The sequence below is a fragment of the Plodia interpunctella genome, chromosome 5, assembly GCF_027563975.2.
Source record: "Plodia interpunctella isolate USDA-ARS_2022_Savannah chromosome 5, ilPloInte3.2, whole genome shotgun sequence".
In the NCBI taxonomy this organism is placed as follows: domain Eukaryota; kingdom Metazoa; phylum Arthropoda; class Insecta; order Lepidoptera; family Pyralidae; genus Plodia; species Plodia interpunctella.
The window spans coordinates 9,734,305-9,755,020 of NC_071298.1; the positions used below are offsets into that span (position 1 = coordinate 9,734,305).

The 20,716-nt window shown below is 35.3% G+C and overlaps 4 protein-coding genes across 5 annotated transcripts in view; 1 reads left to right on the top strand and 3 right to left on the bottom strand.

Moving 5' to 3' along the window:
- Positions 1-4,825, bottom strand: part of LOC128670004 (uncharacterized protein) — a 91,978-nt gene extending 87,153 nt beyond the window's left edge. For both annotated transcript variants that reach the window (XM_053745318.1, XM_053745317.1), the window contains exon 1: positions 4,495-4,825. The gene's annotated coding sequence lies outside the window, so the exon portion shown is untranslated. The remainder of the gene's footprint in view (positions 1-4,494) is intronic.
- Positions 4,826-6,806: 1,981 nt separating this feature from the next.
- On the bottom strand, positions 6,807-8,733 carry LOC128670246 (zinc finger protein 62-like). The gene has a single exon (XM_053745761.1). The coding sequence runs from the start codon at positions 8,588-8,590 to the stop codon at positions 7,199-7,201; it is 1,392 nt and encodes a 463-aa protein (XP_053601736.1). The 5' UTR covers positions 8,591-8,733; the 3' UTR covers positions 6,807-7,198.
- A 606-nt stretch (positions 8,734-9,339) lies between these two features.
- On the top strand, positions 9,340-13,541 carry LOC128669926 (zinc finger protein 93-like). Its single transcript, XM_053745181.2, has one exon. It carries the CDS (start codon positions 9,488-9,490, stop codon positions 10,898-10,900), a length of 1,413 nt encoding a protein of 470 aa, XP_053601156.1. The 5' UTR covers positions 9,340-9,487; the 3' UTR covers positions 10,901-13,541.
- Positions 11,643-20,716, bottom strand: part of LOC128669928 (uncharacterized protein) — a 55,818-nt gene continuing 46,744 nt past the window's right edge. The window contains exons 3-7 of the mRNA XM_053745183.2: positions 17,527-17,691; positions 16,540-16,723; positions 15,887-16,123; positions 15,476-15,613; positions 11,643-14,237 (exon numbers count right to left, since the gene is read on the bottom strand). Coding sequence (XP_053601158.1) covers positions 14,023-14,237; positions 15,476-15,613; positions 15,887-16,123; positions 16,540-16,723; positions 17,527-17,691 — 939 coding nt within the window. The 3' untranslated portion in view covers positions 11,643-14,022. The remainder of the gene's footprint in view (positions 14,238-15,475; positions 15,614-15,886; positions 16,124-16,539; positions 16,724-17,526; positions 17,692-20,716) is intronic.

Genomic DNA, 20,716 nt, shown 5'->3' on the forward strand with positions numbered 1-20,716 from the left:
ATAAAATGTATTTAAATTGGAGTTATTTAATATTATATTCATTGAAAATTAATTTACTAATAATACTTATTGAATTGTAATTATCTACGATTGGGCTTTATTGTTAATTTGAAGGTATTTCTATAATATTTTGGGCCCGAGGTCGCGCCACATATGCAGGACGGCCGACTGTTAGAAACAATAAATAAATATTGTATTAATACATAAATAAATAAATAAATACTATATTAATTGTATGATTAATACGGACTGATCGCATTGTGTAAATATATTTTAAAAAGTAGTTGTTATGACCGGTGAGATTTTTGCCGCTAATTTTGTGAACGATCAGTCCTCGATGGTCAGAGAGAATAAACGCTGTTGAAATGTAAGTACGTTTTATTATTTAATTTATCTCTATTATAATGAATAATTGTTTATCATCACGCTTATTCATTGCATAACACTCGTTATTAGAAAATTCAAGTAAATCTACGTGTATATTTCACTTCTGAAACGCGGGAATAGTTGACAATTTCAAATATGTCCAATGAACCTCTAAATTTATTTGCCATGTTCCCGGCTATCCTACAATTGTAATTTGACTTATATATTTATATTTAAAACAGATAGGTCCCAAGTCAAAGGAACTCGGCTATGCCGGTTTGCAAAATGTCTTTATGAAATCCAAATCGAATTATAATAGTCTGTGAATCGATACTTGCGTATCTGCTTACCAACCCACCGTGTACGATGCTAACCTCAATAAATGCAAAATTTCCTCTGGCGCGTGAATTACACGAGCGTTGGAACGCGGCGTGTAGCGTTTCATTAGTGACAGACATTTTTAAATAAAAAATCGTTTTTTTTAAATTAAACATTATATATAATTATCATTTTAGCAGTACCTTATTTATATATAGTAAAATAGGGTAATTAAAATGATTACTGTCTATGGTAAAATTGAATGAACACTAGCTAGAGAATGATAACCCGCGGCGGAGTTTAAAAGGCTTGTGAAATTCACATTCGAATTGAAAGCCGCTTTCAATTCAATCCTTACTTTATCCTAAACTGAAGATTATGTAGTGTCTTTGTTACATATTATTTTTGCGGAGCGTGTACATTAATTAACAATATATATCGTCTTGAACGTAAGTCTTTGTTCACTAAGTATGCTAATAGTTGTGTTGTAAGTAAACAAACTGTACATTGAGATGTTCTTGTTTGTGCTAGATTTATTTGCCCAATGGGGAAAAAATCGTAATAGTTCCGCCGTATCCCAGTATTTGTAATTTATAGTTCCATTATGGATTTACGAGTAGATTTTTTCTCCCAGTAAATTATGTTTTTCACCTTTTGTCCTGAATATAGTAAGATTCCGCCTTGCAGTGCCAACATAGCGCTACCATATTACTCGTACGTGACAGCGTATTGCATTACCGATTACGTCGAATGACGCCTGTGATGTGATGCATTCCATTGCGTCTCGTTGTTTTAACTACAATTTGAAAAGAAAACTGTTTATTTCGTAGAGGAATTACTTTTTGTCTATTATTGTATAAAATAGATTGTGAAATCGACGTTCATAAACTTTATTATTAAAAAGGGAATTTGCAATAGGTAGGTAAGTACCTACTTAACTTTTTTGTTTAATTAAAATAAATTTTGCACTCTGAATAATAAATGACAAAATTGTCCTAGTTCTATGTAGTACATAGGTAGTATGTAACTGAATATAGTTCGTCACAAGCCTCAGTAGATTTTTTAAACTACAACAAAAGTAGATACCTATTGAAATATACTAAACAAATGCTAAACAATAGTAATAATTTTTTAAAAGAGTAGGTTACCTACCTATATTAAAAACTCCATAAGTATAAACACAATTTTACTTGGTTCATGTCGCCCAAGTGCCATTGAATTAAGATAGGTATGGCTGGTGTTTTTTTCTTTTTTGTTAACCTATCGCCACAGAGGCTCAATCTATCACGCTGGTTTTTTTAGAATAACCACGTCAAAGTACGATTTCGTAGAGTTCTAGCTATTTGTGAAATACGGGCATTAATTTTTCGTATTAAAAGTCGCGAAGATATCGTGACTAGACCATTGATTTATACTTTTCATATTCTTAACCGCAGATCGAACTTCAACTAGGTACCTACATGATTTGACATACTCGTACCTCCATCGCCATTTATCGTTCAGTTGAAATGTCAAGCGTATTCTTTTAAATGGTTCTGTGTATACAATCTGACGTTTCTCACTAAGTCTCCATATTATCCAAATGGATTATTAAGGACGAGAATACCGGTTTTGAGTAGGACTGGCAATCGAGCTACGTTTCAACTTTGGCGACATCAGATAAAAATACGTTTCAATCGATTAATAATAGGTACGATAATTACCCTTAGAAGTATCATGTACCTATACAAAGTTATCAGAGCATCTGTCACATTACACATACTGGTTTTGGACCCGGGCCGAGTGGGGCCAGATGTTGCCCTTATTAGGCTGAGTGAGGTTTGAGCTCTGAATTTATAGTCTTAAAATCTTTTTGCACGTTTTTCAAGCATCCGAGTCCCGCTTAGTTATCTTAAACAAATATTACAAATAATAACAGTTTATTTGATAAAATCTAAACGTACGTTCCTGAGAAAGGTATATAAGTATGTAGGTATATAGTCAGACGGACAACGAACCCTAAAACAGACCTAAGGACTTAAGGTATGAGACAAAATGTAACTACCTAAAATAAGTTGTAACTTTCTCATGATTAAATCCCATGATACTATGACCTATTGTATATTTTTGTTTTCCACAAAAAGTTACACTTAATTCAATGGCTTTTGTTATTTATACGTGTCATACGAACTTTTGTAATTTCAAAAATAATAGTGACATAAACATCTTATATTGGAATCGAGCGAGAATCGAACTCACCACGCCCACGTCGTAAGACGTAACAAGAGATCGTAAGAAATGAATTAATTCGGCCGAATTGCTCGGTGGTTAAAAGCATTGTCCTAAGGCATTGTTTGATGGGTTCGATTCCCGCTTCATTATATAATTTTTTCATCCCATGATTTCAAGAAATACAGCTCTAGTCAGGTACTTGTTCATTGCCTGAACACTTCACGTCTCCAAAGAGGAACACCAGACAAATAGTTTCCAACAAGTTTGCAACTCACGGCAACAAACACTAGCGAGAAATATCATGTTACGTTACGTGTAAACGTGAAAACATTGTCCGGTCCGCCATGTTGGATTGAAACTTGAAAATTACAATTAAGATATAAGTACATACTTACATATTATAGAAAGAAGTGTCGTCTGTTTGTATGAACACGGATTTTACGGTTTTCATATGATTCTTGTGGAAGGTTTAGGCGTATTTAATATTACCTATTATGGTTTTACCCGAGCGAAGCCGGGTCGCGTCGCTAGTAGATGATAAGTAAAATGTACGGTAAGTAGGTACATGGATCTATTTTGTTATTTTCGCTTTCGGTCCGCTTGTCTGTTATAAAACCATTTTTGTTATTTTTAGGTAGCAAGAAAGGTCGGATTTGAACAAGTTACGGTATAGAATGGACCCTTTGCCCAGCAAAGGGAACCTTAATGGGGCTCTACTAATAATATTATTAGTGCGGAGGTCTTTCTATCACGCTTTCACAGCTAAACCGCTGAGTCGATTTTTATGAAATTTTGAATATAGTATATAAGCGTAGTTCAAACAAAAAATAAAACCGTTTAAAAAAACACCCTCATAGGTAGATACCTACCTAAGTATGAGATTTATGTGAAATCATAGCTCTTATTCTTAAGAATTTCGAAAATATACCTAAGTACCTTTTTCATATTTTGTTAACTTTGCCTAGAAAAAAAATGTATTGTATACCTATTTAGGTATACCTACCTAATTACGTAATCTCTTTAAGTAGAAATGGGGGCCGGTATTTTTTATTTATTAATTATAATGTCAAAGTCGTAAAGTTTTTATTCTTCTTTTATTATCATTTAATGTAGGTATATTATTGTTGTAATATTTTTTCTTTTTGTTGCTCTACGAATTCGACAAATCTATTTCCATATTTTTTATTTTTCGCATAACTTTTTTTTACATGTTTACGTGATTTTTTATTGCATAAATAAATGCATACTTTCATTATAATATTATAAATGTAAAAGTCTGTTTTCACGCTTTCACGGCTAAACCGTGAGACCGATTTTGATGAAATTTGGTATAGCTGTGGTATGGATATATCTAGTTAATGACCAAGGTCAAACATAAGCTACCGTGAGCAGAGATGCGGGAACAGATAGGTATAAATTAATGGACATATATACTTAATTATTTTCCTAGCCTTTGTTTACATGTTAGATTTCTAACCAAACGATATGTGAACTTGTGTGAAGATGATCTTCGAAATACCGTTATGCGATTAAAAATAATCACGGGTAGGCAATGACTGCCAATTATAACGATCAGTAAATTAGTTACTAGGTACGTACCTGATAAAGATTGAAGTTTAGGAACTCTGATGTTAAACCATTCTGATAGGTCCAATTAGAATCCAAATAGATGCAAAAACGAACGAAAAACACAATTTCATCCAAATGTCACTGGCCAGTACGGCGAAACTTTATACAATGTCAACACAACTGTTTACAAATTCGAAATTTAAATGAAATCCTAGCACTGTAACTTTTTAAAATTCACTTTTTTATTTATTTAGTAGAAGATCACAACTTCGACTATAGTATTTTTCACCGCGAATAGTACGTTGCTGGCGCCATCTTGATACGTCCATACGCCGCACTGGTATAACAGGACTGGCGCAGATGGCTGGCTGTAGGCGAGCGGCGCCAGGCGGACAAAGATCATGCACGCAGATAGTAGGTGAGAAAGGTACAGAACCTGTAGATAGGTACGTATCCAATGCAGAATGTAAAACTGTGTATTCTACTAATTTCCATATCTATCCCCTACAAAGTAAAATTATTCCTACTTACATCAATCATGACTTTTCATAACTTTTAATTAACTTGAATTATATGTATGTACTTATATAAATTGTAGAGGTAGGTATATAATAAATTAATAAATATATTAGGACAAATCACACAGATAAAGCAAACCCCACAGTAAGTTCAAGACTTGTGTTATAGGATATTAACTCAACGATACTATATTTTATAATAAATACATACCTATATAGATAAACATACAAGACCCGGACCAATAAGAAAAATATCATTTTCCATGATGACCCGACCGGGGATCGAACCCGGGACCTCACGGTTCAGAGGCAAGCAATTTACCACTGCGCCACCCAGGTCGTTTCTATAATGTTCGGGTAGAATTTTACAACTCAATTTTGTAGCAGATACGAGTATCTTCAACCGATTGAGCTGAAATTTTGTACACATGTTTCGTTTGGATGACAATGCATTAAGTACCATAGAATATAAAAAGTGAACACAATAGCGTAGAATCCTTATCCTTACATATTTTAAAACAAAGTCGTCTGCCGCGTCTGTCTGTTCGTGATAAACTCAAAAACTGTTGTACGGATTTGCATGCAATTTTGCACCTATAGATAGTGTGATTCCTAAGGTTTAGGTGTACAATTTATTATTGTTTTATCCGAGTGAAGACAGGATATGCCGCTAGTATTTCATAAAAAACATATACAATTCAAACTTTCCTCTTTACTTTTATCAACAAAGGCACAGTTGCATCACCCAACTTTGACGTTAACTTTAACCTGCGCTAAAAAACCCATTTCTAAACTTCAGCGGCGGCGGCATGCAAGTTAAAAAGTTGACTGATAGAACCCATCCTTAGTTAATTAAATTGTATGTATGTATTATTAATTAAAATAATATTACATTTGTATGTACTTGTATGTATGTATACATACTTATATGTACGTATGTATGTAATATTATTTAAATATTTTAATAATAAAAATATGCGCGAAAAACAAGTCTCTAAGATTGGAATGCACTTTATGCCCGTAGCGACTTGCAATCGCAAATCCAGCCCCAATGATCCACCCCGTCTGCAGTATAAAATTTTAATTAGACCGCCATTCTAATATTGATTTTATTAATTATGCCTGGCTAAGGCCTGTATTCGGACGATATGTGTATAATAAAAGTGTTGTTTTCATATAAGAAATCTTTTGTGACTTGACGTCTGTTCGTCTCGGCCATTGGCGTTTGGTATGTATTGTAACCAATGGTAAAACACCCGGAAAAATATATATAATTTAGTGAGTTAGCACGATTTATCCCTAATTATGTAGTTTCATTTACGTTGTTTTAGGGTTCTGTACCTGTAATGGTAAATTGGAATCCTGCACTCGGTTGTCTGTCTGTCACCCAGGCTTTATCACATAAAACGTCAAAGTTAGTTCATATTGTTTTCACAGATGATGGGTGTTGCCAATATAACAGTAAATGATAAGAAATAAAATAAATCAAAATTTTAATGGGGGCTTCCATACAACAGACGTCATATTTTTTGCGTTTTTATAGTTAACTAGCGACCGGGCCCGACTTCGCTCGGGTCAAAATGTAACAAATTATATATCTAAATCTTCAACAGGAATCACACTATCTGTTAAAATAACTCGCATCAAAATCCGTTGCATAATTTTAAAGATCTAAGCACACATAGGGAGGGACAGACAGCCGGAAGAGACTTTGTTTTATACTGTAGTAATGATACGGAAAACTTCGTACGCGAGTCCGACTCGCACTTGGCCAGTTTTATTTAATCGTTATGAACAAAAATATTTTTTCTTTTTCTATATATTTATTATTACAGTGCATATTTATTTAGCTAATCTCAGTAACACATACACACTCTATGTATTGTATATATGTGGCAAAAACAAACGACTGGCGACGACTTGACTCACCATTTGAAAATATAGGCTGAGTGTTGTGTATAGATTTGTAGGTTTTATATATACGAAATTCTAGTTCTAAATTCTAGAAAAGTTCTAATTCTGAATAAATTTGACTTTGATCATTATATATTATTTTTATTAAAAATACAATAGAGAAAAGTATAGAAAATATCAGACAGGAGACTCGTTAAGGATTTACAAACTCATAAATTGAACATATTGACAAATATTTTACAGAAATATATTGTGTAGTCACTGCTCCTCCCCACGTTGTGTCAACGCAGATGTGACGCTCATCAGTTTTGTTCATCACATTCTTTTTTAAAAATATGCTTGTGCTTGGCTTTAATGTGTGTACGAACCGAGTCCTTTTTGTAGAACTTTTTATCACAATGCGGACATTGATTTTTCTTCTCCGATTCTAAATGTCGAGGTACATGTTTTGCCAATTTTGCATCTGTGTCAAAAAATATACCACAAATTTTGCAACACACATTGCTTCCATTATGTTTTGCTTCATGAATTTTTAATTTTGTGTATTTCATACATTTATAGTCGCATAAAAAACATTTGTACCGGGGTTCCAATTTGTTGTGCTTTCTGTTTTTATGTGTGATTAGTTCAGATATGGTGTAATATGTTTGAGCACATTTCTCACATGCAAATGATTTAACGCCGGTATGTCGAACCATATGATTTTGCAAAGTCGATTTGGATTTGAAAAACTTCTTGCATATATCACATTGGACTTCGACTTTTTTATGCCTCTGTAAATGTTTAGATGCTTTAGAACGTCCCTTCACAATTTTACCACAATACTGACATGTGATTTCTACCTTGATCTTACCATGAGCACTTTCCATGTGAGAATGCAGGGAAGCAATTTGAGAATACTGCAAAGGACATAATGAACACTTGTATGGTTTTTCACCAGTGTGGATACGTAAATGGATTTCCATAGTCTTCATTCTTTTTGAAGTTTGTGGACAATTTCTACAGAGGAAAAGTCTTGATTTACCTATACCTTGTATATTCACATTTTTCATCTGCACACAGGATTTCCTCTTGAGGTGATGGTGATATGCTTTGTAGCTCTTGAATGCCTGTTTACAAATTGGACAAATCAATTTTTCATACAAATGCACTTTCTTCCAATGGACGCGTAGTTTACACTTGCTTGGGAAAGTACCACCGCAATCATCACATATTAATTTTGAATCTATTGCACGACTTGGCCTTTCTATGCTAATGATTGTACTGTCATTAATATCATCATTTTCTAAGAATTCTTCTATGAGATCTTTTGACTCATCCTGATTATCATACTCATCTTCTACATATTCCTCTTCTATAAGAACTTCATTCTGATCTTCTATTTTTATGTCACTGGTATTAATTTCTAATTTAACATCATAGTCGTCCAACTGTTTTTTTCCATGCAAAATTGAATTGGATGTTTGACATTTTTGTTTAAAGTTTACAGCCATCTCAAGTTCAAGGAAACAGTCCGAGCATATTTTCTGAGGCAGTCCATCGTTCCTCTTTATTTCTACATTAGTTAAGGAATTTATATAATCGGAAATTAACAAATCTTTGTATTTTTCAAAGAGAGATATGCCTTCGTTGTTTTGCACTTTATCACTGCATATACAGACGCGACAACTATTTTCGTGGAATTGCTCAGCCATATTCTTGACTGATCGACAAGTATTGAACAGAATTCTTTTTATTTTATTTTTGTTTTCAGTCAATCAAACAAAATTGTAAATTATCAACAGCATAAATAGTAAACAAACTGCCTGCACTGCATTTAAATAAACAATAAACTGACATTAAGATTATTAGACATTGACAGCACCAAAGGTGTTGCCATGTCACAATAGAAATATTTTGAAAGAAATAGAAATTGTAAATAAAAATTTAATTATTATAAATAATTTCATTAAACTATTTTTGCACAAATAATAAATAAAATTCGTACCTAGTACTAAAATTATCACGAAATACAGAAAATCATTACAGGTGTCGCCAAGTGCACACATCAATCGATAAAATAAATATTGTGCGCTACAAGTAAACATAAGATTTGATTGGTTGCATGTCTTCACCCCATAATAGCCCAAATAAAACAAACTGCTAAGATAAAATACGTTTTCACTCTGTACAAAAGAGTTTAGGGGTACGAGTTGTAGTTGCATGAGTTGTGGTAGTAGTTGTAGAGTACGATTACTAAAATATTCGTCAATAATCATCAATCCCACTAATATTAATAAGGCGAAAGTTTATGACTATGTTACTATATGAGCATGAAGAATCACGCGCAAACAGCTGCTTTACAAAAAAGACTCGCTACTGTGACTCGCTACAAAAAATGCGCGGGTGCAGCTAGTTTCGATTAAAACGAACGGTCAGATCTGGCAATACTATATTGATTGATGTGATGGTGATGGATGAGATTAATTGAGTGAGAGTGAGAATAGTACTAGGTACCTAGACCTAGTGCAGAGTGCAGTGCGTTTAGTTGTTTTGTTTTGTCAAAACAAAATATGAAAATAATTGTGTTGAATATGTGATGTAATGTTAAGATGATTAAGAAGAACAATATGACTAAACCATTCCACGAAAATAATTGTCGAGTCTGTTTAAGCAGTGATAAAATGCTGAACAACAAAGGTGTATCTCTCTTTGAAAAATACAAAGATTCCATAATTTCCGAATATATAAACATCATAACTAATGTGGAAGTAAAAAAGAACGATGGACTGCCTCAGAAAATATGCCCGGACTGTTTGCTTGAACTTGAGGCAGCTGTAAACTTTAAGCAAAAATGTGAAACATCAAATTCAATTTTGCATGGAAATAATCGGCAGAGGAACTATGATGTCAAATTAGAAATCTATACACATGATATAAAAAAAGAACAGGATGAATTACATGAACCTATAGAAGAGGAATATTTGGAAGATGAGTTTGATGACGACATTAATGATGCTACAATCGACAACACAGAAAGACCTAGTGGTTCAATAAATTTTAACTTAATATGTGACGATTGTGGCAATAAATTTCCAAGTAAGTGTAAACTACGAGTCCATTGGAAGAGAGTTCATTTGCATGAAAAATTGATTTGTCAAATATGTAAACGAGCATTCAAGAGTTACAAAGCATATAACCGTCATCTCAAGAGTAACCTAAGATCTTGTGTGCGGATGAAATATGTGAATATACAAGGCACAGGTAAATCAAGACTTTACCTTTGTAGGGATTGTCCATACACATCCAAAAGAAATAAGGATATACAATCCCATTTACTGACACATACTGGTGAAAAACCATTTAAGTGCCCATTGTGTCCTTTGCAGTATTCTCAAGTTGGTTCTTTGCATTCTCACATGGAGGGCGCACATGGTAAGATTAAGGTAGAAATCACATGTCATTATTGTGGTAAAATTGTAAAGGGCCGTGCTAAAGCATACAAACATCTGAAAGACCATCAAAAGGTCCAGGTCCAATGTGATATATGCAAAAAGTTATTCAAATGCAAATCGATTTTGCAAAATCATATGGTTCGACATACTGGCGTCAAATCATTTACATGTGAAAAATGTGCTCAAACATATTACACTTTAGCTGAATTAATTACACACAAACGCACTAAGCACAGCAATTATGAATCATGGTACAAATGTGCATTTTGTGACTATAGATCAAAGAAATCGACCCCCGTTAAGAAACATCAGGCCAAACATACAGATAACAATGTTTCTTGCAAATTTTGTGGTGTATTTTTCGACACAGCTGAGAAATTAGCACAGCATGCACCGAGACATTTGGATTCAGAGAAGAAAAACCAATGTCCACACTGTGAAAGAAGGTTCTACAAAAAGGATTCTATTCGGAGACACATAAAACTCAAACATACTATCAAAAATGAACGTGAGGATATTGTTGATATATCTACAACCAAAGTGAAATATAAAAATAAAAATCTTTCCTAGAAAAGTATCTTACAATTAACCACTGATAGCGGTATTTTTGATGTGACACCAAATACTTACTATATTAAAAGAGTATTTGGATATTCTGATTTATTTGAATCAACCAATACCTAACAAATTATTCTTACCTATAATAACATCATATACTTACACTCTTAGTCTGAAATAAATATTTTGAATTGAATTGAATGATGACCCACCAATTAAATCCAGACTTTCTAGATTCCAATTAGATATGGTGACCAACAGTTTATTAGTGAAGTAAACTACCTGTCCGCTTGATTTTAAGTCAGATGTTATGCCACCCATCTACTTGTAAATTTTTTTACCTACTTGTAAGATTAAATGATACAACGCCTTAAAAGCTAAGAGGTATGAACAGCATTCCCGGCACCACAGCTGGAAATTTAAGGTATAATAATTGTTTTGCGGACTCCTGGCTTCGAAGCGCCGCAGACGAGAATATAACTTGGATGGTGGTTAAATAAGAGAGATACAGTATAACTATTTTTAAGTAGTGAATATTCATTCTCCAATTCGCCAAAGCCGAACTGATTTTGATGAAATTTAAGAGTGATGTGTTACAATTTAGTTTGTTATAAATTGAATAAAATTTTACTGTTTAGGGATCAAAACCTTGTAAAAAGAACCAACATTCCTAACAGAACCAAAGATCTAACTTGTTGTATCAGGCAGGTGGGTACCAAACATAGTTTAACGGAAATAAAATAAAACACAGATATAAGAAATAAATACCTATTTATTATTTTCACTATACATATCACTTTTATACTGTTACAATAGGATATTAAATGGAATCATTTTATGAACTAGTTATGCTTAGCAGTAAAATTATAATAATATCTACAACAGATCCTAAGAGACTAGTCAATACTTTCGTGTTGTTATCATTCACAAAACTACACATTCGTTCACACCTCGGTTTGCAAGTCAACATTAGCATAAATTCAAAACAGCAAAAATATTCAGAGCAATTCCAATAATGTCATTTTAATGTACTCAAGATATGGGTATATTTTTTATGGTCACATAACTACCCTCTCATTCATAAAAAGTAGTTACAAGTTATTTTAGGGCGGTAATCTAATATCAAATGATTTGTCTAATATTACTTTTATTTCTTTCGTAATTTTTAAGATGAAAGAGTTAATTGATGATGTATAATGATTAGAGAAACATCGCCCTTAGTGTCAAGTGAGATTTGGACATTTTTTTACACTTTTTTTTCCATTTTATTTTATTACTATATTTTTTTATGATTCATAAAAGTTACAACTAGTGATGTAGATAAATCGACAGTTGACACCGGAAAATTATAATATCGATTGTATCGTTATTTCCTCTTTATCTGTTCACTAGTTACAACTTAAGGGCCAGCTTCAACACTTTTTGATAAAATATCGTTTTTAATTTTACAGATAAACTAACTGCTATCTAATTTCTGTTTATGCTTATAAAATTATATGTTTTATTTTATCATAAAATGGTGAAACAGGCCCTAAATCAAAGAGCTCGATGTAATGTCTTAATAAATTATTGTAGTTTTGCTTTGAACTTCAAATAATGATTTCTTAAAACTAAATCTGGAGGGTATCTACATACATTCGTTATAAAAATCTACATTACGCAGTTGGGGCAGTGTAATAGGTATATAGGTTAATTTCATACACTCATATTAGTGTCCTATAATAAATTAGTCACTTTAATTGATCTCATCTGCCCCATCAATTATGCCCCGGGCCCCAACTTCCATAGGTTTTCAAGTAGTTTAACTTGAATACTTTCTTATTCGACGGAAAGTTTTGACAAATACTTATTATAGTTTTATTATAATTGTATAGCTTCTTAAATATCGTACTTTCACATTTGTATACAAGGCACCTCATCATCACATAACACAACAACGTTTTTTACTCTGGTCCCCAAAGTTCTATCGAAAGTTTTAAACAAACAATTACACGTTTTCGGATTTGTAAAACAAATACTAATAGGATTATTAGTTGAAGAACTTCCTATATTAAGAGTTGCAACAGTCAACTTTGACGTTAACTTTAACCTGCGAGTTCAGATAAAAGGGCGTACTTAGCATTTAAAGTTGAACGTTAAAGTTGACTAGTACAACGCACCTTAAGTCATCTCATTACTCATTAATACGGGAGGTCAATAATGCATTTATGAACAGATGTACAAAATCATAAAGATAGTCAAATTCTCTAAATTTCAACGGAAAAAATAGAAAATTAATGTTGTAAATTGTAATTTAATTAAACTTGTTGCACAGTTACTGATACCCTGTGTAATATAATATGATTTTTATTTATATTACCCAGGTTCGTTCGTTCAAATAACCTGATTTTTTATCCACTAATGAATCCACACGAAATAATCTTACAAAGCATTAATTTTCACTTAAAACTTGTGTAAAAATCTCCATTTCGAACTCATTTATTACATTACTTGTATATATTTGTAAATGTCTTCTTGCGTCAACCGGCACAACTTAATTAAAAAGTTTATTACCATCGCTTGTCTTCATTCTTTACAAACTAAATCTGTGAGAAGCGTAGTGGTACGTTCATCTTGTAATTGCTCAGTTAAACTGATATCGACCAAGGAAAAAGTTTTTTAGTTTTCAGTTTAGCCGGGCAACATTGTTACCCAAATCTAAGTATAATGAAGACAGGAATAGGCAATAATGCAAGATTAATGTCCGCACCATGGATGAAGTTCATGGAAATACCTCATTATTACCTGACGCGGCGCTACAATCGCTGAAAATAACAACTTTGCTTATTTCTCATTGATAGTTTCAGATATCGCGCGACTTTTGACCGGACCCTAAATTAAGTATGTGCAGAGTCTGTATTCTATAGCGTTTTCGATATACATTGCTTTTTTTCTTGCAGCAAGAAAAGTTCGCATAAACAACGCAAAGTACGTTGATACGCGTCGGCATCTGAGTTCGCCCGCATTGTATAGCCGGCTGTAAACAGAGACAGATTAGACGAAATAGCCCCAACAATGTTGCATCAAACAAAATACCACTACGCTTCGCAAAGTAAATGAAATTGAAAAATGTCTAACTAGTGTACCGGCTGCGCTCAGTCGGGCGGCGGCTCCTGGTGCGAAGAGTGCGGCGCGGCCGCGGGCGAGGACTTGTACGCGCGCGGGAACAGGGACGAGTACGAGGGCGGCGGCTCGTACTGCGGCGGCGCAGGCGCAGGTGCGGGCGCGGGCGCGGCGCCCGGCAGCTCCGCGCACGACGCCGGCATGCTCAAAGGCGTTTCCGACGGCTTCGACCGCTTGCAGCAGCATTCTAGTGGTGCAATCATATCATTCATGTAATTAGACATCGTCTATCGCACGGACCATTTAACCTAATGACCACGCTTGCATACATTTTAGTATGAAAACGCAATCGCCAAATTGTGGTGCCAACCTAAGGTCGCTTAGCTCTCATTGGAGCGTTCAAAAATACGTCAAAATTGACAAGGTTTTGACAACTTACTAGTGTTGGGCAACACAATGACTTCAATCGAGAATTTCTAAGGCCAGACACACATGTCCGCCATAAGTGAGAAAAAAAAAATATTGTCTCGAACAGAGTACGGGAGGTCTCGGGAAATATATATCTGTATGACTAATAATGTTGATGACCTGGGTTAATGTTGCAACAAAAAAATAATATAAAGAAAAGACTATATATTATTTATTTGCTCTTTATTCGTCATCATCATCATCATCTGCAGCCCTCCGTGACCCACTGCTAGGCATAGGACTCCTTCCGTCTCCGCCAACCATTTTTGTCCTGGGCCATCCCTATCCAGTTGTTGCCAGCAATTTCCTATACATCATCGGCCCATCTAGGTGCGAGATGTCCTACGCTTCGTTTTCCAGTTCTGGGGTCCCACTCAGTTACAGCTTTACCTTCATCATTTGCGGCGGTCTTAGGTTAAATGGTATGTGGTCTATCGAGTGTGTGTGTGACACTGATGTCAGATTTTATTAGAGTCCACTTAAAGCATCTGACATGACTTTTATGACTACCCCGCCATCTAGTGACATGTAGTCGCGTACACACTAGTGAACTAAACTATCAACCAGTGTGCAGGTTTCCTCACAATGTTTTCCTTCACCGGAAGCATGTGGCGGTCTATGAAAACTACTATACATGAATCAGATGGGTATACAAACTCATGATTCATGATGATGATAATGTGTTCGAAAAACTTGGTATTGCAGTAAAAACTCTAGAAGTTCGCTGATCAGTTTGCAACATGATTCTCTCTCTTATTTGAGCGTGTAGGTTTCTTCTTTAACAGAACAACAGTAGCGAAGTTGATATTAAGACCGAGACATCGACTGAGAGACTGACAAAATGGATTGTGACTACAATTCTATACTGTAAAAATTCTCTCAATCTCATTAGCATTGGGCAGAAAAGGACTGAAGACATAATTCCATATCTGCATCTTGCCAGTCAGCTCTTTGAAGGGCATCCACGTCTTTCTCCTCTTATTCTCTTCTTAGGTGAAAAATATCAAAATATCTTACCCCATGCCAGGCAGAACATGAGTATAGTGGCGCAGACCAACATGCCCACGACCAGGTAGCTCCAGGGCCCGTACGGCTTGAGCGCCGCCGCAAACTCCATAAAGGCGTTGGATTTCTGCTCCCCTTCGCTTATTTTCACTGAAAAGAAAACAGAAGGTTAGAATCAACGGAAACCAACAATATACAATATGTACCTACCTAAAATACATTTGTCATAGGGGTGGGGTAACTACGAGATAAAAAAATGTTAACTAATGGAAACGAATGAGGAGGAAAAATATATATCCCAAAGGGTCAACGTAATAAATTGTCAGGACTTCAACAACTTGTCTGTCTCATCAAACCAGGACAGACATATCTGTAACACGAAGAAGCACAAGGTCATGGTATACAAGGAATCACGACACTCACTTATCACAGAAGGTTTTGTCATGCCGTCACTCTGGTCGAGCCCCAGCAGCTCCTGGTTGCGGGCCGCGAACCTCCGCAGCAGCTCCAGCAGCGGCGGGTCGCGGCGCCGCGCGCACGCGCCCGCGTCCTCGTCCTCGCCGCCCGGGCAGTGCCGCACGCCGTCGCACACCAACTCCGAGGATATGCAGAGGCCGGTCGACCCGCATGTGAATTGGGAGTTGTTGTTGCACATTGCTCCTGCAATTAAAATATTTGTTTCTGCTACTATCTTTTCATGTAATTTGTTTTTGCAATAAGGAGTACAAACTTCATCGAGACTAAGTGGGTTATTGAGCTGGCGAACTCATTTTTAGAAGACTTGTACATCTTCAGGTCAGATATTGGACTAATACAAATATATACCATAGCATTACCACCAACGTTAGACCAAGAAAACCATTACCTTCACAATATTACCAAGACCGAAGTGAAGCGGTGATGGTGGTGACTTGAATAAAATCTGACCAGTGTTAGCTAATAACACACTCGATCTGATGATGCCCAAGACCAAGATGAGCACAAAATACCACAAGCACTTTATTCACTCAGTCGCCAAGAAACAGAGAAGAAGTATCAACCACTTTAGGAAGAACCGTTTTTATCGTCTTACTCACCACTGTTGACAGCAGTAACAACCAGCCGCAGTTTCTCTGTGTGCTGGTACGGAGAGGTGGGGGGGTTCCACACGATCCTGATCTTCTGTGGCAGCAGTTTTGGCCCAGCCCGCGCTGCGATGGACGCCGCGTTCCCTCCACACAGTTGCAACCGCCATATTGGTGTTTTTGAGTCGCCGATGTACTGTAAATTCAATTAGGGATTTTTGAATTTGTTAAAACTTCTCGGAAGCACCTATTGCTACTTATTTATGTTTATAGGTGCTTATATAGAAGACTCCTCTTCACTAAGTGCGTGTGCCGTTATAATGTGATAAAAGCCTAATAAGAAAAAATAAAGAATTCTTTCGGCTTTCTTGAATTTCTCATTTTCTATAATTGCCATGTTTGAAAACATAGTCATAAGTTCTCTTCCTCCTTCCTCTAAATTAATTGTCTACATCAATGTAACTAATTAGTCACGCTAGGACCATTATCCCTTGACCTGATTGTCGCAGCTTTAACCCAAGCCAAAACACCTGCGTCGCTCGAGTGTTGGTTATGACTCATATGCAAATAAGAAAGATATTGGAAAAATGTTTAGGTACCGGATCATGTACACTGCCAAAAACGCATAATATATAATATATGCGTCGCAAATTGACAGCAAAGTGTGACAAAAGATTTAAAACATTGCTTGATGAATGATACTGCTCTAAATTAAATGTCGATCATGGACTTTTCTGTTCCCATGTAGAGCAAACAAGGGCTCATTACTCAATATTTTATTGCGTTCCATAAAGTTGACATGTTGGCTGACCTGATGGTAGCCACAAATGACATCATTAAGGTAGCTTATTGTTGGGAAGACATCTCATCATCTCCTTATCACGTACCGTCGACACTTAAAGAAGAACGGTGGAAGATCAGAATACAGATTTGCTATAGGAGAGAGCAATAAAAGGAACCGCTAACAAGGTCCTCGCTCTAAAGATGAAGACAACTTACAATCAACAACTTGCAGGCGTCAGTAGTATTCGCGACCGGCGCTGCCTGGTCGCTAGACGTGTCTTGAGCGTGGGTCCCGGTCCTAGCGCTCCACTTGCGGCCTGCAGGGCTAGGCAGCGGGCTGTCGAAGTCGCTGAAACTCCGCTCCCATTCACCAAGGGATTCCTGGAATAAAGATATTATCAAATGTTAAGAAAAACATGATAATTATGTTTACCAAATCATCAAGCATCAGGTATATACATAATAGGTACTGAAGAATAAAGTTATAGATACATTGAGTGTCAAATCAAAATGCCTCATGCTCACTATCGGCTAACAGTTCGCCAAAGTTTGGGAGTCCGGCATACATTGCTGGTTTATTATTAGAATAAATATAAAGTCTCAATCAACTACGCAACGTTCATTAATTCGCGTCGGAATCTGTCTGAGACATGAGTTCGACGATAGTGTAGCCGGCATAATAGAAACGGCTGAACGAGTGTAATCATAGCATGTACATCGACACATAATACCTAGGTACCTATTGTCAAAACAATCAATCAGATGAGAGACCAAATTTATATCCTTAGGAACTGTTTGCTATGCTTATCGACCTGAGTAAAACATTGACGTTAATTTTACTCATATCGCCCAATTAGTTTCAAAAATTACGTAAATTTCATAACACTTACAAAAATTAACGCGTTCAATTTGTCGAATTCGAGTGTAATTATGAAACTCATTACTGTAGCTGTTTTTGTGTTGCCTGTAAATAGGCGTGTTTCAGATTTCTATTGGGGCAAATTTACTGTTGATGAATGGCAATTAGTTTGGTTTCCTAGTTCAAAATCTACGTTCAAATGTATTGTGCCTACAGCAACTGTTATATACTTAAAGTTTGGTTTCGAAGAAGAAGAACTGAATGGAAGTGTTTCATTTCCTGGAGCTTTAAAAAAATTAAGTTATTGTATTATTACTAGTTATTCTGACAACAAGGGAAGGTGGTCATAAACTTGCTCATAAACAATACTGTTGCAGTAAAAGCGGTAATTTTAAACGATCGATAGTTGCCCTTGAAAGATCATCTAGAATATCGATAAAACTATATGATTTGATGTTATCTGTAGTCTCGTATATATACATATATTTAAAAGTTTTGATAACAATTCACAATAGACGAAAACATGCCAAAACCCACCAATCAATCAATACCATACGAAGAACGCGGTCGTGTCACCAAATATAGAAAATCCTGAATTATTAATGTACAATTTACGTACTGCGTATGACAAACGCATCTTTAACCAGTCTATTGTATCATATATTATTTGCAAATTTTTATTGTATGCACGAATGAGTTGAAAAACTTCCACAACCAGCCAGATCGTAAAACTTTAAAGACTTAGTCGTGTCCCGAGACTTCATGAATGTAACTATTAAAGTAGCCACACACTTGAAAAAGTGTTTTTTAATTCGACTTTGAACTTCATTTCCAGAGATTAGTTTATCTTCAATACACTAACTATTAGAGTAGTGGTAAGTAGACTTCAAAGACAGAATATTGTGTTTCCTGGGTTGAATTCACTAACACTGCGAGCTTTTCAGTCCTCTAAATATCTATAATCAAGTATCATCATGTAATGATAGTGGATTAAAGATATTTAGATGTATAGGTAGATACAAGAAATCTTTTGGAATAATAACAAACCTTTTATAATTTTAAATAGAAACTACAAATATGAACACCATTTTATAACAGCGGAAAGTGAACACAGCAAATGAAATTAAAGGAAACTATATGTAATACCTAATTAATGCAAACTCTATAAGTGAAAATGAACCAACATTAAGTAAATTGGGTAGGTACCTACTGTCAACAAAATCAACAATAGCTGCTATTTTCGTATCATGCATATATTTTCAAGCCTTTTTGTATTCTACACGACACGATGACACCCCAAGGGCGTTTGTTGAAGCGAATTACATTTTGGAAGCAGACAATAATTGTCTTTGAACAATTGAATGGGCTTTTTTGGTTATTTTATTTTGAAAAGGGCCTTCTGCATCGGCGGTAGTAGCTGGTCACAAATCGCTCATTCATTAGCAAATTACAGTCAGTTAGTGGGCGGATTGCACCACAATTTGCTTCATTGGAAGCAGTTGGTGATGTTTGAAATATATGTATATACATACATATATACAAGAGTCTAATTGCCTTATCTCTATACGCAAGCTCATGTAAAGATTGAATTGTATCCTTTAAATTTTTGATCTTAGGCGGATGTAACCGCTCCATCACCACTCTGTAGATGGCAATGAACTAAATAAGAATTGCATCAATGCATTCGCATACACAGCACATTGTTCCATACACAGCGTTAAGTAAGAGATCGCATTGTTTTCATAATGCTATTGTTAGGGTTTCCAACTTTTTATCGGGGTTGTCTTAATTGACAAATGTGGAAAGTTTTGTACGATTACAGCAAAAATCTTCACGACTAATGTTAAAGAACAAAGTTTCCCGCGATTTTTCACTAAAATTAGATATTTATTCTATGAATGGATACTATTTTTAATGGCCATCTTACTTTTATGCCGATTTCGTGTTTCCGCTAATTTCCGCATATTCCCAGTTCTAGGCTATAAAACGGGTTGTAATTATGATTCTGTATACTTGTGGCTATATTGGGCTATATCGTTGCTAAATGCAGCTGTAGGTACCTAAGCATCAATCATTTTATTATCTCACTGCATCTTGAAGCGTTTATTCCATTGACAGGTCAATTTACGACGAGATTGACATCATGTGATACAACGCAAACCCTATTCTGCCAGGTGGCCTGAGACCTTGCTCTCGCCTTGGACGTAGGTAATAGCTTTGTGATGCTGTTACCACTGATTGTTAATACCTATGACTATGTGCACTCGAGGTTAGTGTTTATTTACTTAGGTACTTGGTACAGGATTTCTGTTAGAAGGTATCTTTTTTAAAATACCAACAAAATGACTATGACAGGCAAAAGAAAATGAGTAATCTATAAACGTATCGAATCAAATCGAAATTAAACACGTTTTTGATGTCGAGATACGAAGACGGTATTGGGAAGATCTTTGTCCATCAATGGAGTAAAAGAGTTTAACAAAGAAATTAATTAAATAGGTTTAGAAGATGGACATTAGCAAGAAACTGTACATGAGAAGTACCAGA

Bases quoted from the DNA above. Each gene is read 5' to 3' on its own strand.
- LOC128670246 (XM_053745761.1), bottom strand. From the start codon at position 8,590: ATGGCTGAGCAATTCCACGAAAATAGTTGTCGCGTCTGTATATGCAGT.
- LOC128669926 (XM_053745181.2), top strand. From the start codon at position 9,488: ATGATTAAGAAGAACAATATGACTAAACCATTCCACGAAAATAATTGT.